Genomic DNA, 23,848 nt, shown 5'->3' on the forward strand with positions numbered 1-23,848 from the left:
GATAAGCATTTAAGATAAAAAGTATTTGCTCTATGTCAGAATTATATTGACTACCTGTTTTAAAATTTTAGTTTGTGCAAATCTGGATATGAAAATTGGATTCAGAATATTTTACTTTAATCCTTTTGCAGTTGATTAGCCTCTAGTCTTTGAGGATGTTAACTAACACCTTTTAATCTCTCTTTTAAAACTTTAGGCCCGATGAGAGAAAGGGAAAGTTAAGGATGCTGGAGCAGAACAATGGATTTCTCTTTCTCTTTCATGCAAGGGATCATGGGAAACACAATTCAGCAACCACCTCAACTCATTGACTCCGCCAACATCCGTCAGGAGGATGCCTTTGATAACAACAGTGACATTGTTGAAGATGGTGGCCAGACACCATACGAAGCTACCTTGCAGCAAGGCTTTCAGTACCCACCTACAACAGAAGATCTTCCTCCACTCACGAATGGCTACCCATCATCAATCAGCATGTACGAAACTCAAACCAAATACCAGGCCTATAACCAGTATCCCAATGGGTCGGCCAATGGCTTTGGTGCAGTTAGAAACTTTAGCCCCACTGACTATTACCATTCAGAAATTCCAAACACAAGACCACATGAAATTCTGGAAAAACCTTCTCCTCCACAGCCACCACCTCCTCCTTCAGTACCACAGACTGTGATTCCAAAGAAGACTGGCTCACCTGAAATTAAACTAAAAATAACCAAAACTATCCAGAATGGCAGGGAATTGTTTGAGTCTTCCCTTTGTGGAGACCTTTTAAATGAAGTACAGGCAAGTGAGCACACAAAGTCAAAGCATGAAAGCAGAAAAGAAAAGAGGAAAAAAAGCAACAAGCACGATTCATCTAGATCTGAAGAGCGCAAGTCACACAAAATCCCCAGATTAGAACCAGAGGAACAAAATGTAAGTTGAAACATCTTTTTGAAAAAATTTGTAATATTTCACATTTACTGGAAGTCCAAGAGACCTTTTTCAGTTTTTATCTCTCCAAATATAAATATTTCTGATAACTTCTTTCATCTGATCCCTAGCATGGAGCTTGGGATGTTATGATAGGTGGTAAGTAAATATTTGCTGAATAAATGAATGGACATCATCTGAGTAAAGAAATATTTTAGAAACATGTGACACTAAAAATCTTGCCTCCTATGTTTCTTTGTTTAATAGCCTCACTTAATTTTGCTCGTAATAAACTGGTTTCTGCGAAATTGATTTATTTTTAGTGAGGAGTATGGACCTAGAGTGTGTCATACAGAGTGAAGTAAATCAGAAAGAGAAAAACAAATACCGTATGCTAGCACATATATATGGAATCTTAAAAAAAAAAAAGAAAGTTATGAAGAACCTAGGGGCAGGACGGGAATAAAGATGCAGACGTAGAGAATGGACTTGAGGACATGGAGAGGGGTAAGGGTAAGCTGGGATGAAGTGAGAGAGTGGCATAGACATATATACACTACCAAATGTAAAATAGATAGCTAGTGGGAAGCAGCTGCATAGCACAGGGAGATCAGCTTGGTTCTTTGTGACCACTTAGAGGGGTGGGATAAGGAGGGTGGGAGGGAGATGCAAGAGGGAAGGGATGTGGGAAAATATGTATACATATAGCTGATTCACTTTGTTACACAGCAGAAACTAACACAGCACTGTAAAGCAATTATACTCCAATAAAGATGTTAAAAAAACCCAACCAACCAACCAAAAAAAAAACTCCTGGTTTCTGAAGATGAAGAGGAAGGGCAGAGAAAGATGGTTAATGATATTGGTTTTCCATTGTTCCAGACCAACTTTTGCTAGTAGAGCTTAGATTTAACCCTCATTACTAGTGTGTTTGCCACAAAATAACCTGAAGTAAATAAAGGAACTCTTTTTATAAAATCAGAGTTAGTGTTCATACATATTCACTAAATCTTCAGGTAGAGGTTTTATAAAAGTCATTCTTTAATGGTAACTTAAGATGCATGCTGCTAATTTCTTTTTAACATCTCTGAGGTTTCAGTATTAATTTTCTTAATCAGAAAAGTATGTAACAAATCAATGCTAGCTTGAATGAAGAGTTTTTAGTTAGTATTCTAATACATGGTGTTACTTGAAGATGTCCCCAGACATTGATTTGGGAAGAAATGAATATCTATGAATTTTTGTGACAGTTGTATGCTTTTCTGTCTGCTGTACCTGAATAAGTTAATTTATCATCTTCTGTTCTAAGTAATGTTTACATCTTACCAACTCGCCTTTTCCTTGGCAGCTGGGTTCCACTACTTCACACAACTCAAATGTGGTGTTTTTCTGGAGTAAAGGTCACACTGGTTCGAGGCTCTCACAAGTCTCAGTGTGATATTTCAGTATGTTTTTCTCATTTTTCTCTAGTTTTCTTATTTATTCATTTAACAAATATCAACTGAGTACCTAATGTGTGCTAGACGCTCTTCTAAGAATTGAAAGTCGGGCAGTGAATGAAAAGTAAAGATGCCTACTTTCAGGGTGCTAATATTCTACTAAGAAGAGGCAGAAAATACACACATACGTATGTAAATGAGTCTAAGTTTAGATAGTGGTAGGTGCTATGAAGAAAATAAAACTGGGTGATGAGATAAAGAGTAATTGCGGACACTAGTAGTTCTTCCATCTTAGTTCTGCAGCTGTAAAATGAAGGCTTTGAAACTGAGTGGTTTCTGGAATGCCTTTGAATTTCTTATGTCATTTATTAAATGCCCCCCACAGAACTTAGCTCACATAGTATCTTACACTGTTTATTAAATGAATGAATCAGTGGAAGGAGAGAAGTTAACTTTTTACTCTCCAGAGACTTCCCCTGTAGCAGTTCTTTCATGGACCTGCAGTGAAAAGACATGTGATGCGCTGTGATCCTTAGCAATCACGAAAATGCATAAAACCTGCATTTCCTTTTAGCTTAGGTCCTAAGAACCCTCTTGCTGGCCCGTCTTGCTTCTGCTCTAGGGAATCTGGCAAATAGGAGAATATCCAATTTTATTTATTAGGCCAGACTTCTTGCCTTTATTGGTAAAAATATTAAATTATATAGTTTAAAATATGTCACAGAATAGAAATAGGGCTGGAAGCAGAGGCAGGAGAAGATAGTCTGTTCATTTTTTGTATCCACTCTTTGTTTTATTGGAATCTAGGAAAAAAATTCAGTGCAGTGATGTGATATTTCTAGTAGTCACTTTTCAGTGAGATTTTAAAGCCAGTTCTGTCTTTGTTGGATGTCTGCTATGTCTGGCCGTTTATATCACTTAAACCTTCAGTTAACTGTTATATCCAGGAATTAGAATGGTTAGATGTAATTTAAGAGTTTTAGTTCATTTTCCTTTTTAGTAAATCATGTGGGGCATAATTTAATATTTCATTATTTAGGATCTTACAGTATCTTGGGGTAAAGGAATGTCACTTTGACTGAAGGTATAGATGTGTTAAGTGGCATTGATTGCACTAAATGTTACCAAGACCATTGCCTGAAAGTTGAGCTTTGGGGGAAAATCCAGGGGTTTTTCTTTCAAAGAAATACAGTGAAAAGCTAAGCTCTTGTTAGTTGAATTTGATTAATTAAACTTTTATCACACATGGGAGGCAGTTATAAGCTTAAGAGATGGTGCCATAAAAGTGATGCTCCATTCTGACAGTAGAGCTTTGGGCTGGAGCCCCCAGAGGCCCTGCTTGTTGTTAGTGCCGTGTCTCTGCTAAGCCATGCGGACAAGGGATGTGCCCAAATCAACCTGTTTTTTGTAGCTGTGTATGTGTTTAATGGGGTTTTCTTAACCTGAACAACATCCCTTTTGCTTTCTTCAGGACAGTTGTTCTTAAGTGCTTTAATTTTTGATGCTCTTGTGCCTCCTGGTTGTCACTGGGGGTCCAACGCCCTTGGTGTTCAGCATTGTAGCGGGCGTAGACGGGAAAGAAGCCCACGTAAGAGTTTGCCCACACCACGAGACAGCTCCCCTCCCCCAGATGCTTGAGGGAAGCATAGTGAGAACTGTGTGCCTGGGATGACTGTCCTCAAGCTGGGTTTGCAGATACATAGATAGATACAGCTATAGCTATAGATATATGGATATAGATGTAGACTTCTTCATTAAAACTCGCGCATAGGTTCTTTTCTGAGACAAACAAAGCAAACAGAATCTCATCTAAAATAATACACTTCAAGATTTCACTTCTTTTTTCTTTCCTTTTTTCTTCATATTTGATCTACAAGTATTTCCTCCCAATTCTGAGCTGTTTGGCCTTCTAAAGAGTGGCTGTTCTTTGGAACAACCTAAGTATATCTTCTCAACGATGAAAATGTGTCCAAACATCCAGGCAGCAGGAGACCTGAGATCACTACTGAAATTGTGTATTTTGTAAAGCTGCTTTAAGCTGTTTTCTCTCCCACCAAATTAGAAACATGTGGAAATGTTTCTGCATTTCTTCCTCCTTGGCAGGTGTAATGCCTCAGGCATGTGAGTGTAGGCCCTATTCAAACATTGGTCTTCTACTAGCACTTTGGTGGGCTTATCCACTAAGGCCAGTCTCGTTAACTCTTAGCTTGCCATTTTCACTTATAAAAAGCCAGATGGCTGGTTTGGTCCCATTAGCAGTAAGTTAGAGGTTATATTTGGTTCTCCAGCCTCAGAGTGTTAGGTCTTAGAATTCTTAGAAACTGTTCATATGCATTGTGAACTTACAGTTATTCAGAAAGTAAAAGAAAAATGCACGAACAATTTACGGACTTCACATTTTTCTTTCTGCCTTAAAAGATGACATAAGTTTTTGGTTCTTTTAGAGAATATGATTTTACTTAATGTTTTGAAAACTATTAAGGATTTTGAATTCTGCCAGATTTGATGAGTATTATTCATCCTGATAAATCTCTTGGGTTTTAATTTTAAAAAGACCAATTTTTTTTTTTTTTTTTTTTTGTCTACACCACACGACTTGTGGGATCTTAGTTCCCTAACCAGGGACTGAACCTGGGCCCTCAGCAGTGAAAGCACCGAGTCCTAACCACTGGACTGCCAGGCAATTCCCCCTAATTTTTTTTTGTTTTTTACGTTATTTTTGGTTGCTTTGGGTCTTCCTTGCTGCACTCGGGCTTTCTCTAGGTGCGGCGAATGGGGGGGCTACTCTTTGTTCAGGTGCGCGGGCTTCTCATTGCAGTGGCTTCTCTTGTTGTGGTGCGTGGGCTTCAGTAGTTGTAGCATGCAGGCTCAGTAATTGTGGCTTCCGGGCTCTTGAGCACTGGCTCAGTAGTTGTGGCGCACGGGCTTAGTTGCTCCACGGCATGTGGGATCTTCCCGGACCAGGGCTTGAACCCATGTCCCCTGCATATAAGATGACTCGAACGCTATGGGGAGCTCACTCACTGTCACCTTTTCTCTGATGCTTTCTCTTTCTGAAGCAGCACTACTAGTACCAAAAAAGGTGTCTTCAGTCCCTATTTGATTTTAATCTCTTTTTTTTTTTTTTTTTTGCGGTACGTGGGCCTCTCACTGTAGGCAGGCGGACTCTCAACCACTGCGCCACCAGGGAAGCCCTGATTTTAATCTCTTTTAAGCTTATCCTTTGAACAACTGAAGGAAAATGGATTTTATACCCAGCAGTATTTTATCTGTTGGCAATTTCTGACTCCTTATTTTTCTTGACTCCTAAGCATTTGGCTTCCCTTGACCATTTCATCTTAAAAACTCCCCTTCCTAATTGGTATTTGTGATACTATGTTCTCTCTCTTTACCTTTCTTTTGAGCTCAAGTCATAGGTCTCTAAATGCCTAGTAAGTATGACTGTTTTGTTCACGCATTAGCACATTTTACCATGTATATTCCCTTTCTGTCACTGCAGCATCCTTCTTTGACATTTTTTTCTTCTTTTATTTTTATAGTCTTGAAAGCTTAGAATAAATCTTCTTGGGCCTCTTTTTCTCCCTTGCCATTTCTTGCCTTTTAAAATGACTGTGTAAAAAAATCTCAGTTCTTTGAAAGTGATTTTAACAGTGTTTCAAGCCACCCTGGAGGAAATGTGAACAATATGGAACAAACAAAAAAATCAAAAAGAGGTAAGACATTTGAATAATAAAAAGGTTTTGGAGGAAATCCTGTCTTTAATCCAGAAAGGGAAAAATGTTACTGAGCTTCAGACGAGTTCTTAACAACAGTAGGGTTCTGTCGTTTGGCAAAGATGAGTCACTCCGTATCTATCTGCCCTCAGAGTTACAGAGATCCCTAACACCCCAGCATCAGAAGACTGAATGTGCCCAGGAGGAGGACTCGCTTTCTTGGCTCCATATGTACTTCCCCAGGTGGTCCTGTCCTCCTGCTGTAGCTTGAGAATGAGAAGCTGAGGTGAAGGTTTAAGCTACGTTTGTGGACTGAAATGACGCTGCCGGACGGGCCTACGCAAATGTGGACCGTATTTTTATTTTTTGGCGGTACGCAGGCCTCTCACTGCTGTGGCCTCTCCTGTGGCTGAGCACAGGCTCCGGACGCGCAGGCTCAGCGGCCACGGCTCACGGGCCCAGCTGCTCCGCGGCATGTGGGATCTTCCCGGACCGGGGCACGAACCCACGTCCCCTGCATCAGCAGGCGGACTCTCAACCACTGCGCCACCAGGGAAGCCCTGGACCGTATTTTTAAACTGTCTCATTACACCAGAGATAAGGACAAAAATTCCCATTTGAACATAGATTTTTCTTTCCTTGCTCAGTGAGCGTGTCCTGTTGGATTAGCTAGTCATGGTGCCACCACAGACGCATCTGACAGAGCTAATTTAGTGCCCACCAACAGCTGCCACTACTTCTTTCACTTGGGCTATTTCCAATATTTTCAGTAGCCTCCTAATTAGACATTCTGCTTCCCCTCTTGCTCCCTTCCAAAATATTCTCCATGTAACAGCTAACGTGATCCTTTTAAAACAGAAATTGGCCGTGTATTACTTCTCTACCTAATCCTCTTCAGAGGCTTTCGGTGCACTTAGGATAAAACACTTAAATGTGACTTACAAGGCCCTGGTGATGTAGCCTCCTCTCCACTCCCATCTTGTAACCTCCCTCTTCCTTGGGGCAGTTAAGTCTGTTGTAATGGCTTTTTTGAAGTTTCTACCTTTGTTTAACCTCAGGGACTTCACACATGCCACTCCTCTCTGGAGTGGTCTTTCCCCCACTTTTTACTAGATTAACTCCCCCTTTTGATTCAGATTATACTTTCTCAGAGAGGCCTTTCCTGACCTTCATATCATAGCTACATACAGACACACCATTATTTCTCTTTTTACATTTACATTGTATGAGTGTATGTTTTTGTTTGTTTAATGTCTGTCTCTTCTACCCAACTGTGAGCTCTTTGAGGTCAGGGATCCTATCTGTCTGTTACAACATTGTATACCCAACTTCTAGAACAGTGCCTGGAAAGTCGTAGGCACTGCTGAATGAATGAATGATACTTGGGGTTTGGCATATGAGTCTGACTTATCATTTCCTCATCGTTTTTACAGTTTCTTTTATTTAATAAAACTGTTTTTATAGCAGAGTCTTAAACTGCTTGAATTAATTGAATGAGAATTTTAAGTAACTTCTAGAATTAGCAATACTTTTTAAGTGGAATTAGAGCTAAGTTAATGGATATATTTCTCTTTTTTTAAGCCATCTAAACTAAATTCTGTTCTTTGACAAGAAAAGTTTTTAAACCTTTTAAATTACAAAAGTAATTTGCTTTTTACAGAAAACACAAGTAATATACAAGTATAGATCTTCCCTCACCGCTTCCCTAATCTTGTTCCTCAAAGATAACTACTCTTATCAATTTATTGTACAATGTATCACATATTTTTCAAGGTGTATACAGGCTATTTTAAAATAAAAAGTAGGAAAAAAAAGTAGGAAGATTTTGATAGATGTGGATTAGTGACATGAAATAATGTTGTAGTTACCATCCCTCTGCTTAGATTTTCTCACTTTGTGTGTTTCTGTAGGATAGGTTCCTAAAATATAATTGTTAAATTGAAGAGTGTACATATTTTGAATTTTGATAGATACTTCCAAATTGCCTCCTCAAAGGATTGTAGAAATCAATTTTTAAATAACGTATTTGTGGGGTTTATGATTAGAAAAGTAATGTGATGTTTATTATAAGCAATTTGACAAATATAGAAAAGCACATCCAAGAAAATCACTTATTCCATTACCTGGTGGTATCCTTCTCGTCTTTTTCTTCTGTACACATAAGAAATTATTTTTCCAAGATTGGAATCACACTATACAAACTGCTTTTCAATTTGCTGTTTTCAAATAACATTATATTGTTATTTTTCCGTGTCATTTAAAAATTTATATTATTCCACTATCTAGTTGTAGTACAATTTATTTAACGAATTCTGTACTTTTGGACATCTAGACTAATGTCTAATTCTAATATTTGCTCTTAAAAATAGCACTGGTGTGCTTATCTTTGTGTGTATCTATCAGTATGTGTATATATCAGTGCTTTTTCAGTATACACTTTTAGAAGTAGATCTGCAGGGTCAGAGTCTGAAAATTTAAGGCTTTTCATACATATCACCAAATGACTCTCTGGAAGAATTCCAAGTTACATCTTACTAGCAATCTCAGAGTGCCCATTTTTCTGCACTCTGATAGGTTAAAAAAAAATGAAAATCAACAAGTTAAGTTTTAAAAGTGATAAAGTAAGCAATGGGAGCTATAGCTGTGGTGTAGAATGGACAATGGATGTTAAGACACAGCATCACATACTATGTAAGTTGTATTTTTCCTCCTTACATTATTCAGCTAATAAATGTCCTTTATTCCCTTTGCTGTTTAGTTTTCTTTGACTCTTTGTGTGTGTCACTGTTCTTTGGTTTGCTGCCATTTTATTCTTTTCACATAGAGACCAAATGAGAGGGTTGACACTGTATCAGAAAAACCAAGAGAAGATCCAGTACTGAAAGAGGAGCTCCCGGTGAGTGGCTTTAGTGAACACTGTCTAACCAAACATGGTGTGAGAAGGTGGAAGCAGAGTGATTAAATTAGAACACACATAGCATGTATTATTACTTCAGAAGTTGTACTGAAATAAATCTTGGAGCTGGTTTAAAAGGTAGATATTTTTAGCGAATTATTTTCCTTTTCAAAACTATGACCACTTTTTAATAGATGTGAATTTTTGAGATGCCTTATCAATAATTAGGCAACAGAAACCATCAGTCCTCTTTTCAATATTTGGGGTGGGGCCTATCTTCCTCCTCTCTTCTTCCCTTTTGCTAGATACCGATAGCAGGCATCAGAGAAAAGTATGAGTGAAGTTTTTTATGACCTTTTCCTACAGGTTCAGCCGATGTTACCTTCTGTTCCAACAACAGAAGTGTCTGCTGGTGTTAAGTTCCAGGTTGGCGATCTTGTTTGGTCTAAGGTGGGAACCTATCCTTGGTGGCCTTGTATGGTTTCAAGTGATCCCCAACTCGAGGTTCACACCAAAATTAACACAAGAGGTAAGAAAAGGCATAAATGGACATTAGTAAAAAGTTGTGGCAAAAAAGTGAATCTAAAATGTTGTTTATGAATATAATACATATGTGATAATATAATCTGACACCCAGACACATATCAGTATCAGTTTTTAAAGAACAGTGCAATAATTAGGTCATCTTAACTGGCAGAGAGCCTCTACAGCTGACATGGTCCTTGTTTTCCCTTAGAACACCCTATGTTTGTTTTATAATTTCTTTCACACTTATTTTTTTAAAAAACCTTAATCTGACCTCCAAAAGCAAGCAGACCGATAGGTAACGAGATGTCGTATATGAGCGTAATAGACATTTGGGCCAAGCTTTCTTTGAACATTTTTATTTCATCTTTGACTCCTGTGGGTAGTAATTTTTTACTCAGACAAGTGCTTTTCATCCTGATAAATTTTGCAAGATGCCTTTTTCCTCCTTCTTTCCATTTTTTTTGTTTTTTGCGGAGGGTGGTTTGTTTGTTTTTAATGAAAAAAATTTTTTTTACTCCATTTTTGAATCTGTAAATTTACTGGGACATCCTTATAAATTCAATATGAAATAGAAGTATGGTTTGAAGCCAGCTACATGGCATAGAATCCTACCTTAGGAATGTTAATAAATGTTAAGAAAACATGTATTCTAACTTTACTCCTTTTCCAGAGTTTGACCAAAACCTGTAGAATAGATTCCTGAGATTTTAGCATTTGGAATGGACTTGCTTAGTAGCCAGAGGAAGGTTGGAGTTGGGAATTTATTTCTGGATATTTGCTTTGCGAACTCACTTGTTGAGTCCCTTATTGTCTGTGACAACTTTGCACCTATTTCTTTTTTTTTTTTTTTTTTAATTTAATTTTTGGCTGCATTGGGTCTTCACTGCTGCACGCGGGCTTTCTCTAGTTGCAGTGAGCGGGGGCTACTCTTTGTTGCGGGATGCAGGCTTCTCATTGTGGTGGCTTCTCTTGTTGCAGAGCACAGGCTCTAGGCACGCGGGCTTCAGTAGTTGTGGCACACGGGCTTCAGTAGTTGTGGCACACGGGCCTAGTTGCTCCATGGCATGTGGGATCTTCCCGGACCAGGGCTCAAACCCGTGTCCCCTGCATTGGCAGGCGGATTCTTAACCACTGCGCCACCAGGGAAACCCTGCACCTATTTCTTTTTCTCTCATTTTAAACTTTCTGTCTTGGTCCCTGTTCACTGTTATGAGGAGAAAAAGTGTCTGGCAAGTCAGATTTGTCACGGGATCCGCCATATTTGTAACTCTTGTGCTGCCCAGCAAGAAATCCACCCAGATACAGAAGGCAATCATCTTGTCACTATAATCTGCTGATTAAAGGTTGGGGTGACTAGAAGTATCGATGGGGCAGAAGTTTAAAAAAAAAAACCAACACTGTTGGGTGTCCACTCCTGTGCAAGGCACAGTGTTAAACAATTCTCTTGTAGGACTTCCCTGGCGGTCCAATGGTTAAGACTCCACGCTTCCAACGCGTGGGGCATGGGTTGGATCCCTGGTTGGGCAGCTGAGACCCCACGTGCTGCATGACGTGGCCAAAAAATAAATGAAAAAACAAACAATTCTCTTGTATATTTTCTTAAGCAGTCCTCATAGCAGCGACACTATGAAGTAGGTACCATTATCCTTACGTTTTGGATCTGTAAATACAGTCTCAAAGAAATCTTAGTCCCTAACCTCCACTCTTACCTACTACTGTATGATAAAAGGAAAGTAATTGAATTCCCCTACTCATAATTTACAGAGACTGGGGGAGGCAGTCCTAGCCCCTTCATTTATATAGTGGGGCTGTTGGACTGTTAATCTCTTGAGTACTTTGCATATTTAATAATCTGTGATTCTTGAATGGGAGAAGAAAGGGACAAGCCTTCTTGATAAAACAATACACAAGTCCCTATCTGGGCCTCCAGAGCACTCTAAGATATAACATCACGTGAGAGTTGTGGCTCTTCAGTTCTGTCCCCTTAGGAAGGCATCCTTTTGAGATTATATAAAGAATTTCACATTTAATTACTCTATGAAAACTTACTAATACAGCTTTTTTCCAGGGTACAGATGAAAGCATAATCTGTGCTTCATCTTGTATTCCAAAGGAAGTGTTTAAATTTATTTTATGACTTAATCTGGTCTGGTCCTCCTTACTTTAGTGCTGGAAAAACTGATTTTGTTTGTATTGTTGAGGAAACCGAAATCTGAGAATTTAGGTTTGAAAAATGTACATGCTGATAACATTTTAAAATTTCTCTTTCCTGCAGTAGTTTTTAAAATAATAGCCTTCTTGAGATATCATTTGCATGCCATAAAATTCACCCTTTTAAAGCCTGCAATTTAATGATGTTTAGTACGTTTCCAGAGTTGTGTGACCAATTACCACAATCTAACTTTATCACTTCTTTCATCAGCCCAAAAAAGAAATCCCACATCCATTAGGACTCACTTCCCATTCCCCCCTCTGCTCCCCAGCCTAAGAAGCCACTACTTACTTTTTGTCTCTATAGATTTGCCTTTTCTGGACATTTCATATAAAGCTAATCATATAATATGTGGCCTTTTATGTCTGGTTTCTTTCACTTAGCATCATGTTTAGAGGTTCATCTGTGTTGTGGCATGTATCAGTACTTTGTCTCTTTTTATTGCCAAATAATATTTCATTGCATGGCTGTGCAGTGCAGTTTTAAATGAAGTAGTTTTTTGACTACTGAAGTAGTTTTTCTAAAAACCAGAAGCACAGTATAAAACTTTATTTTGTTGATTATGTTCCACACATGATACCTGTGAAACATTTTGTGTTGCTTATTATCTAAACTACTTTGTAAAATTTGTCTTGAATTTTATACAGTAATCAATGGTTTCCATACTGTTATTAGTCAGTATTGTTATTAGTCAGATTCTCAGCATTGGAAAACGTATTTAACAGTTTTCACACTTACAGATATAATTCTTTGAAGAGCACATTGAAAGATGTTTGGATCACATGTCTATTTTGTTGCATTTCATTGTTTAGATCTCATTTTAAGTGTAAAGATTAAAAATGAAATGCTCTTTCTGCTTACGACAATACAGTATATATGTTCAGAAGGCAGAGTTGCCCATAGTCTCATCCTCCAGATATGTAACAACTATTAAGAGTTTGGGAGTAATTCTGGGAATTCCCTGACAGTCCAGTGGTTAGGACTCTGTGCTCTCACTGCCAGGGCACCAAGGTTCAATCCCTGGTGGGGGAACTAAGATCCCACAAGCCTCGAGGTGCGGCCAAAAGAGAAAAAGAGTTTGGGAGTAATTCTTTTTCTCTTTGCATGTTGTAATTAATAGATATGAAAATAAAGATTTTTAACTGAGAGTTTTAAATGGTATCACATTATACCTGTTGTAACTTTTAATCCCAATATACTTTTAGAAATTTAAAACCAGACAGTTTTACCTATATTATTTTTGTTATATAAAAATGTTTCCTCCACATTTTTCTATTGGAAATTTAGCTCATTATTCAGAGACAGATGTGCTTGTTTCTCCATCTGTCAGGTCTTTGGGTTTTTATTTCACTCTTTTTTATAGCTTTCTAGCCAGCAGGAAACAAAGTGCCAACAAAGAGACAAATTGTTTGATTTGTTTCTTCTGTAGTAAGTGATTTAATGGAGGAAGAAGTTGAAAATAAAGATTAAAATGAGCTTATGTTATCTGTGAGTTTTTGTTTTCATGTTTTTAACTATAATTCAAAATCTTTTGGGATTATCTGTTTGGTTCTAAATAAGTAACTCTGACTTTTGGAAACAGATTATGTCCTATGTTCTTTTTTTTTTTTTTTTTAATAGTCCTAATAAAATTTCGTTGAGAACCAGTTAAGTCAAATCCTTTACGGAACATAGAAATACATACAATTCCAGCCCTTTCCAGTAAATGGCTATATAACATTGGCATAGGATCCCTGAATATCCTACTCTGATTTGTACCTGTAGGAGAGAAACAGTTCTTCTACAGCTTAACAATACAGAAGTGGGGTGCTCTGACCTATTTAGGGGGAGCAGCAGTGAAGTCAGAATTGAGTATGAATAACAAAGGATTATAGATGAGTTCAGGTAGCCAAAGGAGTAGATGAATAAGTGTTTACTCTTCACATTTTGTATTTCAAACTCAGTCAAGAGAAGGCAGGGCATTATAAGATGAGACACAAATTAACCCGAGGACTTATGAGCAAAGTACACCTCTCAATTAAGTCATGCCGGGAAGTTGTAATAGGAGAGAAAATGGCCACTTTTACCTAAAACTCTACCTACCGTGAAGGCTTTTGATTCCAAATAATTGGAAGTGACATCAAAGATGAAAAGAGGGTCAAATGACTCTAAGGATTAAAGACTGACTTCTTGATGGGACCAATAGGATTGATGTAAGTAACTGATCGTGATGTTCATAGAAGCACACGACAAGATAAATGAATACTGCTTGACAAGGTTTTAAGGTTCCACTACCTAGTCTTTACATGGAGATAAAAGATACTACTCAGTTTTCTGGGAAGCAGTTTTGTGCATTTTTTCATTTTGTTTTCTAACCAAAAAAATATCTGAAGGAAAAATGATGTAACAGAAATAGAACTGAAATGATGCCTCTTCCTTTCAAAACTAAGAAACTTCATGTAAAAGTTTCGGTTTCTACCATGGTGTTAGGGTATTAGTCTGAGTTTTATAGCCTTTGCCTGAGTTTAAAATCCTATCAAACTTTCTGAGCTCTTAAACATAAATAAACAATGGCACAAATATAAAATCTTGCCAGTTTAATAACTTAAAAAGCTAAAGAAAAAAATGAAAACTGGATTGTGTTTGTATCGATAAATTGGTTAATGGATGGCAGTAGCTAAACAGCAATCTAAATAGGAATAAGAATCTTATTCAAAGTGTTCTTCTCCCTGCCTTGATGTCTTCCTGGGGTTAAATTAATTAAGGTGTTTGGTGAAGCACTGTGATCAGTCTCCTCCAGTTAAGAGAAAGTGTTTTGTTATTTTTCCCTTGGTTAGTAACTATAGTAGCTAAAAGTGCAGGAAAAGTATAGTAAGACATTTAACTAAACCAAATGGGGTCTGTTTTTTCAAGCTGGACACCCATCCAAAGGCAGATTAGCTTTCCTGTGGATGCTGACACTGTTCATGTAAAATGTTCACGAGAAAGGCACGGCTTGCACACAGCTTGCCAGCAGTGCTTCAAATTGAGAGGCACAAGGTTGTCCCCGGCCAGCGTGAGTCACAGAGGAATAAGCTAATCCTGGGAACCGAGCAGTGGGCTGTGTTTTAGATCCTACTGTCAGTAGCCTTTAAAGGGTCAGGCAATTGCCAATAATATTAGCTATTTTGGTGCTAAATGGAAAATAATAGGGGATTGCTCTCCACGGGAACCAACATGTACTCAGTGGGGATTTGGTTCACAGTTCCAATAAAAATAGCGTGTTTTGTGACTGAGAGAGCCGTGAAATAGGCACATTAAAAATTTTTAGAGCCTGTTTTCTTAAAAGCTGTAAAACGTTTCAAAATCAGTCAAGATACATGGAAAAGACAAACAAGCCTGGGAAAGTCAGCAATGGAAGGAGGAGGAATGGGAGCTGATGAGTCAAAACACTTGTACAGAATTTGAAGCACCAGGGATTCCTCACCTACCATATCAGTACCTGATCCTGAGGGCTCAGAAATGGATGAGTGTTAAAGCCTAGGCTATGCAAAGAGACAAAAGCCATTTGTTCTAAGAATCACCGGATAATACCTTCTCAGGAACCAGCATTCCTGTCAAAAGCTTAGCGATTTTGCAGTATAGCAGCCCTCCCCCCTTTTAAACAAGTAGAATGCTCTACTATTTAGTGAAAAGATCAACATCTAGACAGATAGGAAGGAAAATATCTTATGGCTTCTTCCCAGCAACCAACGCTTTATAAAGCATCGTCGTTGCAAAGTAAGTAAAACACGAAGTTTAGAAGGTCAGTCAGAAAGGGTGGACTCAATCATAATATATTTACACACAGAAATCTCGTTTCCTGATCTTACAGTTATTCCAAAGAAGAAACAAATTTACATAAGTAGTTCCAAAACATACTAGCATATTTGGACAAAACAAACTTTTTGTTAGCTTATCTAGAAATAACCTTCAAATCAGAATTTTCATATAACGACCATCACATTTCAGAAGTTTTTGATAAAGATGTTGGATTGTAGAGCCTGGATGCTCTACTAACAAAAAGAGGCAAATTTGAAAGTATGTTTATCTCTAGTTTAAGCATTGTGAATCTGAAAAATGGTGTTCAGGTCCCTAGCCCAGTTGGCAACTCTTTCAATTTTTGACCTGGAAGCATATAGTTATATTTTTGTCCCGTTTCATAATCAACCACTCAGAGAAAAGCAAAGTCATAAAAGTGTCATAAAAAAAATACTAAAGGGAAGAGGTGGATGTCAATATCCTGCGATAAGCATGTATTTATCTACATTTAGTTTCTTTTAAACATTTTTAGAACTGTAACAGATGGTTATATTCATAAGCTTGAGTAAAGAATACGACTGCCTCCAAGTTCTGAAATAAATGCATATATGCCCTCAAAATACTGTACACATCACCTACCCTCCCTTTAGGAGAAACTGAAGTTAATTAAGATTTCCCTGGATATTTTAAAATAAAAGTAAATAATAAAAAGGAACTGAACTAAAGACATATCCTGGGGAAAAAAAATCAACTAAAGTACACAGTTTGACTCTATCGTTGCTTTAGCCTGGGTTTGATGTATAGAGAGGCTCATGCAGTGAGTTGCAGTGAGGGGACTTTCCTTTTACAGTTCAAATGCAGGGAACCTGGCTTCCGTGGGCCCTAGGAGGTCAGCCAAGAAATGAATTGTTCCAGCCGTTCCTTCAAAGAGGGAGAAGGGGGTGTCTGGTGTGCTGCATCTGTGTTCTCCATAATCTAAGCACCATTCAGCGAACTTACAGGCCCTGTACAGGTACTTCGCATCCTCCGTGAGGTTGTGCAGCGACAGGAAGGCCGTAGGCGTTCCCTGCAGCGCCGTGGCACAGCCCGTACCCCTTCTTCAGCGAGCCACACTGCCAGATCACATCAGCACGCTGATAGGCATCATTGAGAGACTGTTCCTCTTTGAACACCTTATAGGCCTGAATGAGCATGTAGATTACCCCAGGAGAACCGTGGCACCAGTGAACTAGCAGATCCCGAGTATTGTCCACACGAGGAGGGTAATTGCCGGAAGGGAATTTCAGCTGGCAGACGTAGTCTACACTAGGCTTGACCAAACTGTGTAACTTCCCATGGCTCACTTGAAGGCTGGGCTGTCTCAGGTGGTAATAAATTCCTGCCAGGCCACGAGCAGCCCCGACATGGTATTCTTGGTACCATTCATACACCAGTGGAGTCTTTCTAGCTAGGTCTTCTCCAGAGGTTAAGACTGTTTCACAAATCTGCTGAACATGGCTTTGAGGAATCTTTTCCACTCCAGAGTTCTTCTTCACAAAGAGAAGAGCATAGATGTAGCCCATTCGACCATAGAGCATTTCATTTGGAGCATATGGGGATCAGTCTTATTTAGGTGAATTAGCTGGGCGATGCGTCCTCTGCCCGCTTCTCATTGTTCACCTTGTGACGCACCACAGCGGCCACTGCCAGGGGGCCCCTATCCCCGCAAAGGAAGGTGATGGAATGCTTGGTCAGATAGTTCGGACTTTGCTTTACATAGCCATGTGCCATCCGTAGGTAGGTGGAGTCCCCAAACACATCCTAGAGGTGTAAGTAAAGCACAGCAATACCTGCCCAGCCAGTGTAAACAGTGCTGTCCCGAGTGTCTGCAGACTTTAGGCTTCTCTCCATTCGCTGAAGAAGCTCTCGAATCTTATTGTTCAGGAGTTGTGAGAATTCAGTAGTCATCCCAGCAGAACCAGAGTGGCCTTCAGCCAGGGATTTGTTATAATCGGCATAAGGATTCGGGGAGGCCCTTTGCGCCATGGTGCCAGAAACGAGCCCCGCGGCCTCGGGACAAAACGAGAAGCACCGCTTTCACCTGTCCTGTGTTCTTCTAACCCTACTGCTTGTACCCACCACCCTGTCCTCCAAACCTACCTATTAGTTGAGGCTGTATTTTTGTTCTTGTCCTCCAAAACGCTTGGACTTTTAATAAACCTTCTTTGTTTTTATTTATTTATTTATTTTTGGCTGTGTTGGCTCTTCGTTTCTCTGCGAGGGCTTTCCCTAATTGCGGCAAGTGGGGGCCACTCCTCATCGCAGTGCGCGGGCCTCTCACTATCGTGGCCTCTCCCATTGCGGAGCGCAGGCTCCAGACGCGCAGGCTCAGTAATTGTGACTCACGGGGCTGGTTGCTCTGCGGCATGTGGGATCTTCCCAGACCAGGGCTCGAACCCGTGTCCTCTGCATTGGCAGGCGGATTCTTAACCACTGCGCCACCAGGGAAACCCAATAAACCTTCTTTGATTGATTACAATCAAATTTATGCTTGGCTCTTCTCAGATTAGATGATATGGAAAACCAAGTTGTGTATGTTTCTCTTTTCTCACAGGCTATTTTACATATGAAATTTTAATTTGGTTTAAAAATAATTCCTTAAGTAATCTCCCGTTAATGTCTAATAAAATTTAAAAATTTCAAATCCAAGATATAATCCTTTTCCTATAACTCAGTCAGTTGAGTTTACGCTGATACCCATACTTTCTGTCAAGATCTGCTTTGTCCTTCTCTCCATACCTGCCTTATCTTGGATTCCCCAAGAGGACCGGTTTTCACATTTCTCTGTTGACCTGAGACATTTTCTTTACAGTGATGTTTTTCAAACTGTTATTGGTAAAGGACTAGTTTTTTGCTCTTTTAAAAAAATTTTCCAGTCCACCATGGACCAATACTAATGTAAAATACGATAAAATTAACTATTAGGGAAATGAAAGGCCTCCCCTTACAAAAAAAATACACGGTACAGGATCCCTGATCATGGGCCTAGATGTCACGCAATGTCAAATTATCATAGTTTCTAAATGCTCACTCTTACCTTCTCTGCTTGTTTTGTGGCAGACTGGTTTGCCCTGGGAACCACACTCAGAGTAGCACCGCCAGAGAGCAGTGGTTCTCAGGTGCTTTGGTCCCAGAACCCCTTTTACTCTTAAAATTTGAGGACTCTAAATGCTTTTGTTTACATAGGTTATATCTATTACTGTTGATGTTAATTTAGAAATTAAAGCTGAGAAAAATTTTAAATATTTACCAATTCATTTTTAAAAAGCTACTGTATATTATTCTGTTTTTATGAAAAATATTTTCTCAAGCAAAAAAATTGAGAAGAATGGTATTTTTACATTTTTGCAAATCTCTTTAATGACTGGCTTAACTGAAGACACTAGATTCTCGTATCTGCTTCTACATGCTGTCTGTTATGGTTTGTTGTTTTGGTTGAAGAAAATGAAGATAATCTGGCCTCACACAGATGTGTAGTTGGAAAAGGGAAGAGTATTTTAATAATAGCCTTTTCAGATAATTGTGGGTATATTTCTTTGATATTGCCCCCAAACTCAGCAAGTGGTGGGGTAGTTGCAATATGGAATCTGAAATCCTATCAATAAACTTTTTGTACTTGGTTTCTGTCTTGCACTTTGAATGGATCATTTGCCTTTCATGACTTTGTAACATCATACATTGGCCATTTAAAAAATATTGTATGCATATCTTCCAAATGTTGACACATTCCTTTATAGATATTTTTAAAATCACATTCGTTGTCACCACTTACTTCATCAGAAAATTCTTAGATTATTTGGAAATTGGAAGACTCATAGGGGCAGATACTAGTTTTCCAATATTTTGATTTTTCTTGGAAGATCAAATTTTTATTATTGGCAACAAATACTATCAGCTGTTTTCCTTGAAGTGACAGACTTGCTTGTTCACTTTTGAGAAAATACCTGCCAAATTCTCAAGTTCAAATAACCGTAGTTTTTGTCTTAGTCGTGTTCCATGAAGAAGTGGCCAGTTCACCTTGCAGTTCAATCACAGAAGTACTTTGCTCAAGGCAACCTTCAAACTTGCAGCGCGCAGAAGTGCTTTATGCACCCTTCCCATTTTGTCACAAGGAATACTAGAAAGACGTGTTCAAGGGTTGAGATTTAGTAAAAGTAATTTTTACTGCTTCATCAAGGATATTAAGTAAGACTGGCTTTTTTGTTTGTTTGTTTGTAACTGCCAGCATATGGCTGTGAAGGATACGGCACTAGTATAATTTGGTGTCATCACTGCCTTTATTTGTACTGAGATGCCAGCAGTCTGACCCACCATTGCTTTTGCCGTATTAAGTGCAAATGTCAACATCATGAAAAAGACAACATCTTGGTGTTATTGTGAAGATGGTTTTGACCTTGCAGGATCCCTGGGAGAGTCTCAGTAGCCTGTCCTCCCCTTACCACCCCCAGGTCTGTGTGCCACACGTTTATGTCATTAGAAAAGCAGTTTGACCAGCAATTGGCTTTTGAAAGTCCAAGAAAATACATTACACATTTTTTTGAAGGAAAAATTATTTATTTGTTCCCAGATTTGTTTGTAAAAAGGTTTGAGGCCAGTAAAAATAAATTGTGTAACCAAGGTAACAAATCTGACAATTAGCAGAATTTCTGATTTTTTTTTTTTCTCTTAAAACGTGCTGTACCAAGTTTAATCATTTGGGGTGATTTTTACAGTAACAATTAGTTGTGTTATTGGTAGATGTTGGATTATATCTTTGGACAATCCAAAAATGACACGTTTTAATAGGAGTAAACTAGGGAACCTGGCTCAGGTCCACATTTTTGGCAAAGTATATGTGGCTGCTTATGCTCTGAAAGGGCTAATAAGAATTTTTACTTACAGGTGCCCGGGAATATCACGTCCAATTTTTTAGCAACCAGCCAGAGAGGGCGTGGGTTCACGAAAAGCGGGTCCGAGAGTACAAAGGTCACAAACAGTATGAAGAACTACTGGCCGAGGCGACCAGACAAGCCAGCAATCACTCTGAGAAACAGAAGGTGACTGATGACATAGGAACATGGTCAATTGAATGTGGACTGTAAAGGACTTAATAATTTAGTAGAGCTTTTCATACTTGAATTCAAGCAATTAGAATGACTTATTTTAGTCCTCTAAGTTCAATTTTAATATTCATTGTGTCAATAAATTTTTATGTCATATAAACATTATAGTCCTACTGAAAACTTTATCTGCTTAATACAATTTTGGATTCTATTTTGAATTGAATTCAAATGTACGTAGTCTAGTAGATGCTAGTGAAATGTGGATTTTGTCAGAGATTTTTATGTTTTTTCCTATTTCAGCATTTTCCCCTAATTCCCCTTTATTCTTATTTAGCAAAATTGTTTTATGAAAGTAAGGTTTTAAAAATATTTAGTACTTACTCTGAGACAGGCACTGTTTTTAAGCATTTTATATATGTATTAATCCATTTAATCTTCATTACAACTTTGGTGAGGTAGATACTGTTATTCTTATTTCTGCAGATGAAGAAGTTGAGGCACAGAACCCTTAAGTAGCGGGTTCAGCCAAGGTCACACTAGTGATGGAACTAAAGATGTTTGTTGTGGTGGTGGACATACTAGAATTTTGACATGAACTCTTGATAATCTGTCTGGTCGAGATTTTTAAACTCAACTAATTTAGTGTGGGCCTCTGGTGATTCAGAAATTTGTCATATTTTCACTCTAAGCTAAATATTTTCACAGAGGATTTTGATTACTTTTATCAAACTTAACACTTCACAGTGTTTAACAGTGTTTGACATATACTGTACCGTCTCCTTGTTTCATTAGCTAATTTCTGGCTACCTCAGTCTAACCCCCTGGATAATTCCTAATTGCTTTGCTCATCTCACATACCTTTATTCAAAATTTTCTTACCTGTTTTGCCAATCCAAAGTCTTCTGATCAGGACTCTGGAAACTGTGATGCAGGTTTATTTTTCCTCTCATACGATCCTGTTTTCTTGTGTTGTATCAATTTCCACGTGTTCCTCGGGGCTCCCCTTTCTCTGCATTCTGCCCCTGTTTGCATTCTGGCACAGGCTGGCCGCTCAGCTCCAAATGCTGGCTCTGTGCCACTTACTTAGCTTTGCTGTGGTCTGTGTGGCACCCCTGAGCTTTAGGGTGTTGTCTTTAATGTTAGTGTTTTATTGGCCCCTGAAAGTTATCCTTTCTGTAATCTTTCTTCTCTCTGCCATCATCACTGCCAGCTTTTTAGGAATGTGACATGAGGAGGACGACTCCCTCTTGGAGGGACTTGTCCAGCAGAGTGGGCAACAAAGAAGGGTTTACTGTAAAAGAGTGGACCTGCATGTCCTTGATAGCAGCGCTGATTCATCAAAGTCATGGAGTTAGAACATTTCCCTTGTTTGACTGAAGACCCTGAAGATGTTTATGCATACCTGGAAAGATGATAAGACCACATGGGAAATACGTGTTTTTTGAACTGTCCCTGTTAGATTAAAGCATGTTCCATAATGCCTGTATCTTTCTTTACAGATTCGGAAACCCCGGCCTCAGAGAGAACGTGCTCAGTGGGATATCGGCATTGCCCACGCAGAGAAAGCATTGAAAATGACCCGGGAGGAAAGAATTGAACAGTATACTTTTATCTACATTGATAAACAGCCTGAGGAGGCTTTATCCCAAGCAAAAAAGAATGTTGCCTCCAAGGCTGAAGTTAAAAAAACCCGAAGGCCAAGATCAGTGCTGAATACTCAGCCAGAACAGACCAGTGCAGGCGAGGCGGCCTCCTCACTATCAGGTACTGAAATTCGGAGACACAGCCAGAGGCGGCACACGAGCGTGGAAGAGGACGAACCACCTCCCGTTAAAGTAGCCTGGAAAACGGCAGCTGCGAGGAAATCCTTACCAGCTTCCATCACAATGCACAAAGGGAGCCTGGATTTGCAGAAGTGTAACATGTCTCCAGTTGTGAAAATTGAACAAGTGTTTGCTCTTCAGAATGCTACAGGAGATGGGAAATTTATCGATCAGTTTGTTTATTCAACGAAGGTACCTTCTTTTCTCATGGGTTTTTTGGGGGAACCTAGGTATCTAGTAAGTAGTCAACCTTGGCATTTAAAAAAACCCCAGGGCTTCCCTGGTGGCGCAGTGGTTGAGAGGCCGCCTGCCGATTCAGGGCACACGGGTTCGTGCCCCGGCCCGGGAAGATCCCACATGCCGCGGAGCGGCTGGGCCGGTGAGCCATGGCCGCTGAGCCTGCACGTCCGGAGCCTGTGCTCCGCAACGGGAGAGGCCACAACAGTGAGAGGCCCGCGTACCGCAAAAAAAAAAAAAAAAAAAAAACCAAAAAACCCAAACAACACAAGGTCATCATTTGAATACCCTTTGTATTCACTGCACTTGAAATGTACAGTCAGTTTACTCTGTTTAAGATGGGGGCAAAAAAGACATAGGCAAAAAAGCTTTGCTTTTCTTCTTTTTTTTTCCTCTCTTTTGTAATATCCCCATCTGTACTAGATTAATCTTGAGCTGTGCAGCCAAAATTGAGCTGAGCTCCCTAAAATCATGGAAAAAAACTGGGCACTTCGCCTGTTTCTGGTTTGTGTGGTTAGTTTTTCTTAGTTGCAAAGTATGCTGCTTATTAAATTATTTCTGTCCGTTATGTGAATTAACCATTGTAATCATTGCACCTGTTGCTCTGTTTGGTTGCACCAGCAATTTTGTCTGGCTCATGATGACCTGGGATAGCTCATACATTTTAGAGAAATACCAGAACTGTGTTTGTTCTGTCACAATGAACTGTGGTGACAGCTTGTGTAACGGGGTGAAAGTAGCCTCTTCAAACAGAATGCCTCCCTCAGACAGCCCTGGGCCTCCATTTAGGGCACTTACACTTTAGCTTGAAGACTTTAAAACTCGTTTACAACATTCGTAATTTCTATTCCGTGTACCTCTTCACTACCCTCCCAGCCGACACCACAACTGTGGGCTTGTGAATCCAAATTTAGTGGCACCTCATGGATGTGTGCTATTTTTAAAGAATTCTGTGCTTATTTCCTAACATTGTCATATGCACATTAAAATAAATATAGGTACACCTCATCAGTGATATATTTTCCTAAAGAAAAGCATAAGGGTCCTCTTTTAACCTGTTTCTGCCTATAGGTTCAACCGATTTCAGTAAGGCGAAGCTCCTTGGAAAAACTTAAGTTACAGTCCCCACTTGGTTCTGTTGACAGCTTTGACTTGCAAGTAAATACTTTGCATCTTTTTCGAATGCGAATTGGCTTCATTCTTGGAGCTGGTTTTTATCTGCTTTTGGAAACACAAATCAAACTTTGT

The 23,848-nt window shown here is 39.1% G+C and overlaps 1 protein-coding gene and 1 pseudogene across 8 annotated transcripts in view; one reads left to right on the top strand and one right to left on the bottom strand.

Moving 5' to 3' along the window:
- Positions 1-23,848, top strand: part of NSD3 (nuclear receptor binding SET domain protein 3) — a 106,106-nt gene that overhangs the window by 35,917 nt on the left and 46,341 nt on the right. For 7 of the 8 annotated variants that reach the window (XR_003005926.1, XM_024765155.1, XM_024765154.1 and 4 more), the window contains exons 2-6: positions 197-915; positions 8,889-8,960; positions 9,327-9,489; positions 20,380-20,534; positions 22,040-22,555. Coding sequence is in view for 7 of the 8 variants with exons in the window: in XM_024765155.1 (XP_024620923.1) it covers positions 241-915; positions 8,889-8,960; positions 9,327-9,489; positions 20,380-20,534; positions 22,040-22,555 (1,581 nt within the window). In the remaining variant the exon portion in view is untranslated. The remainder of the gene's footprint in view (positions 1-196; positions 916-8,888; positions 8,961-9,326; positions 9,490-20,379; positions 20,535-22,039; positions 22,556-23,848) is intronic. The other variant, XM_024765157.1, reaches the window with a different exon arrangement.
- Positions 16,268-17,590, bottom strand: LOC112413241 (lanC-like protein 1 pseudogene; annotated as a pseudogene).

Source organism: Neophocaena asiaeorientalis, unplaced genomic scaffold (assembly GCF_003031525.2).
Source record: "Neophocaena asiaeorientalis asiaeorientalis breed wild unplaced genomic scaffold, Neophocaena_asiaeorientalis_V1.1 scaffold14, whole genome shotgun sequence".
Lineage (NCBI taxonomy): Eukaryota > Metazoa > Chordata > Mammalia > Artiodactyla > Phocoenidae > Neophocaena > Neophocaena asiaeorientalis.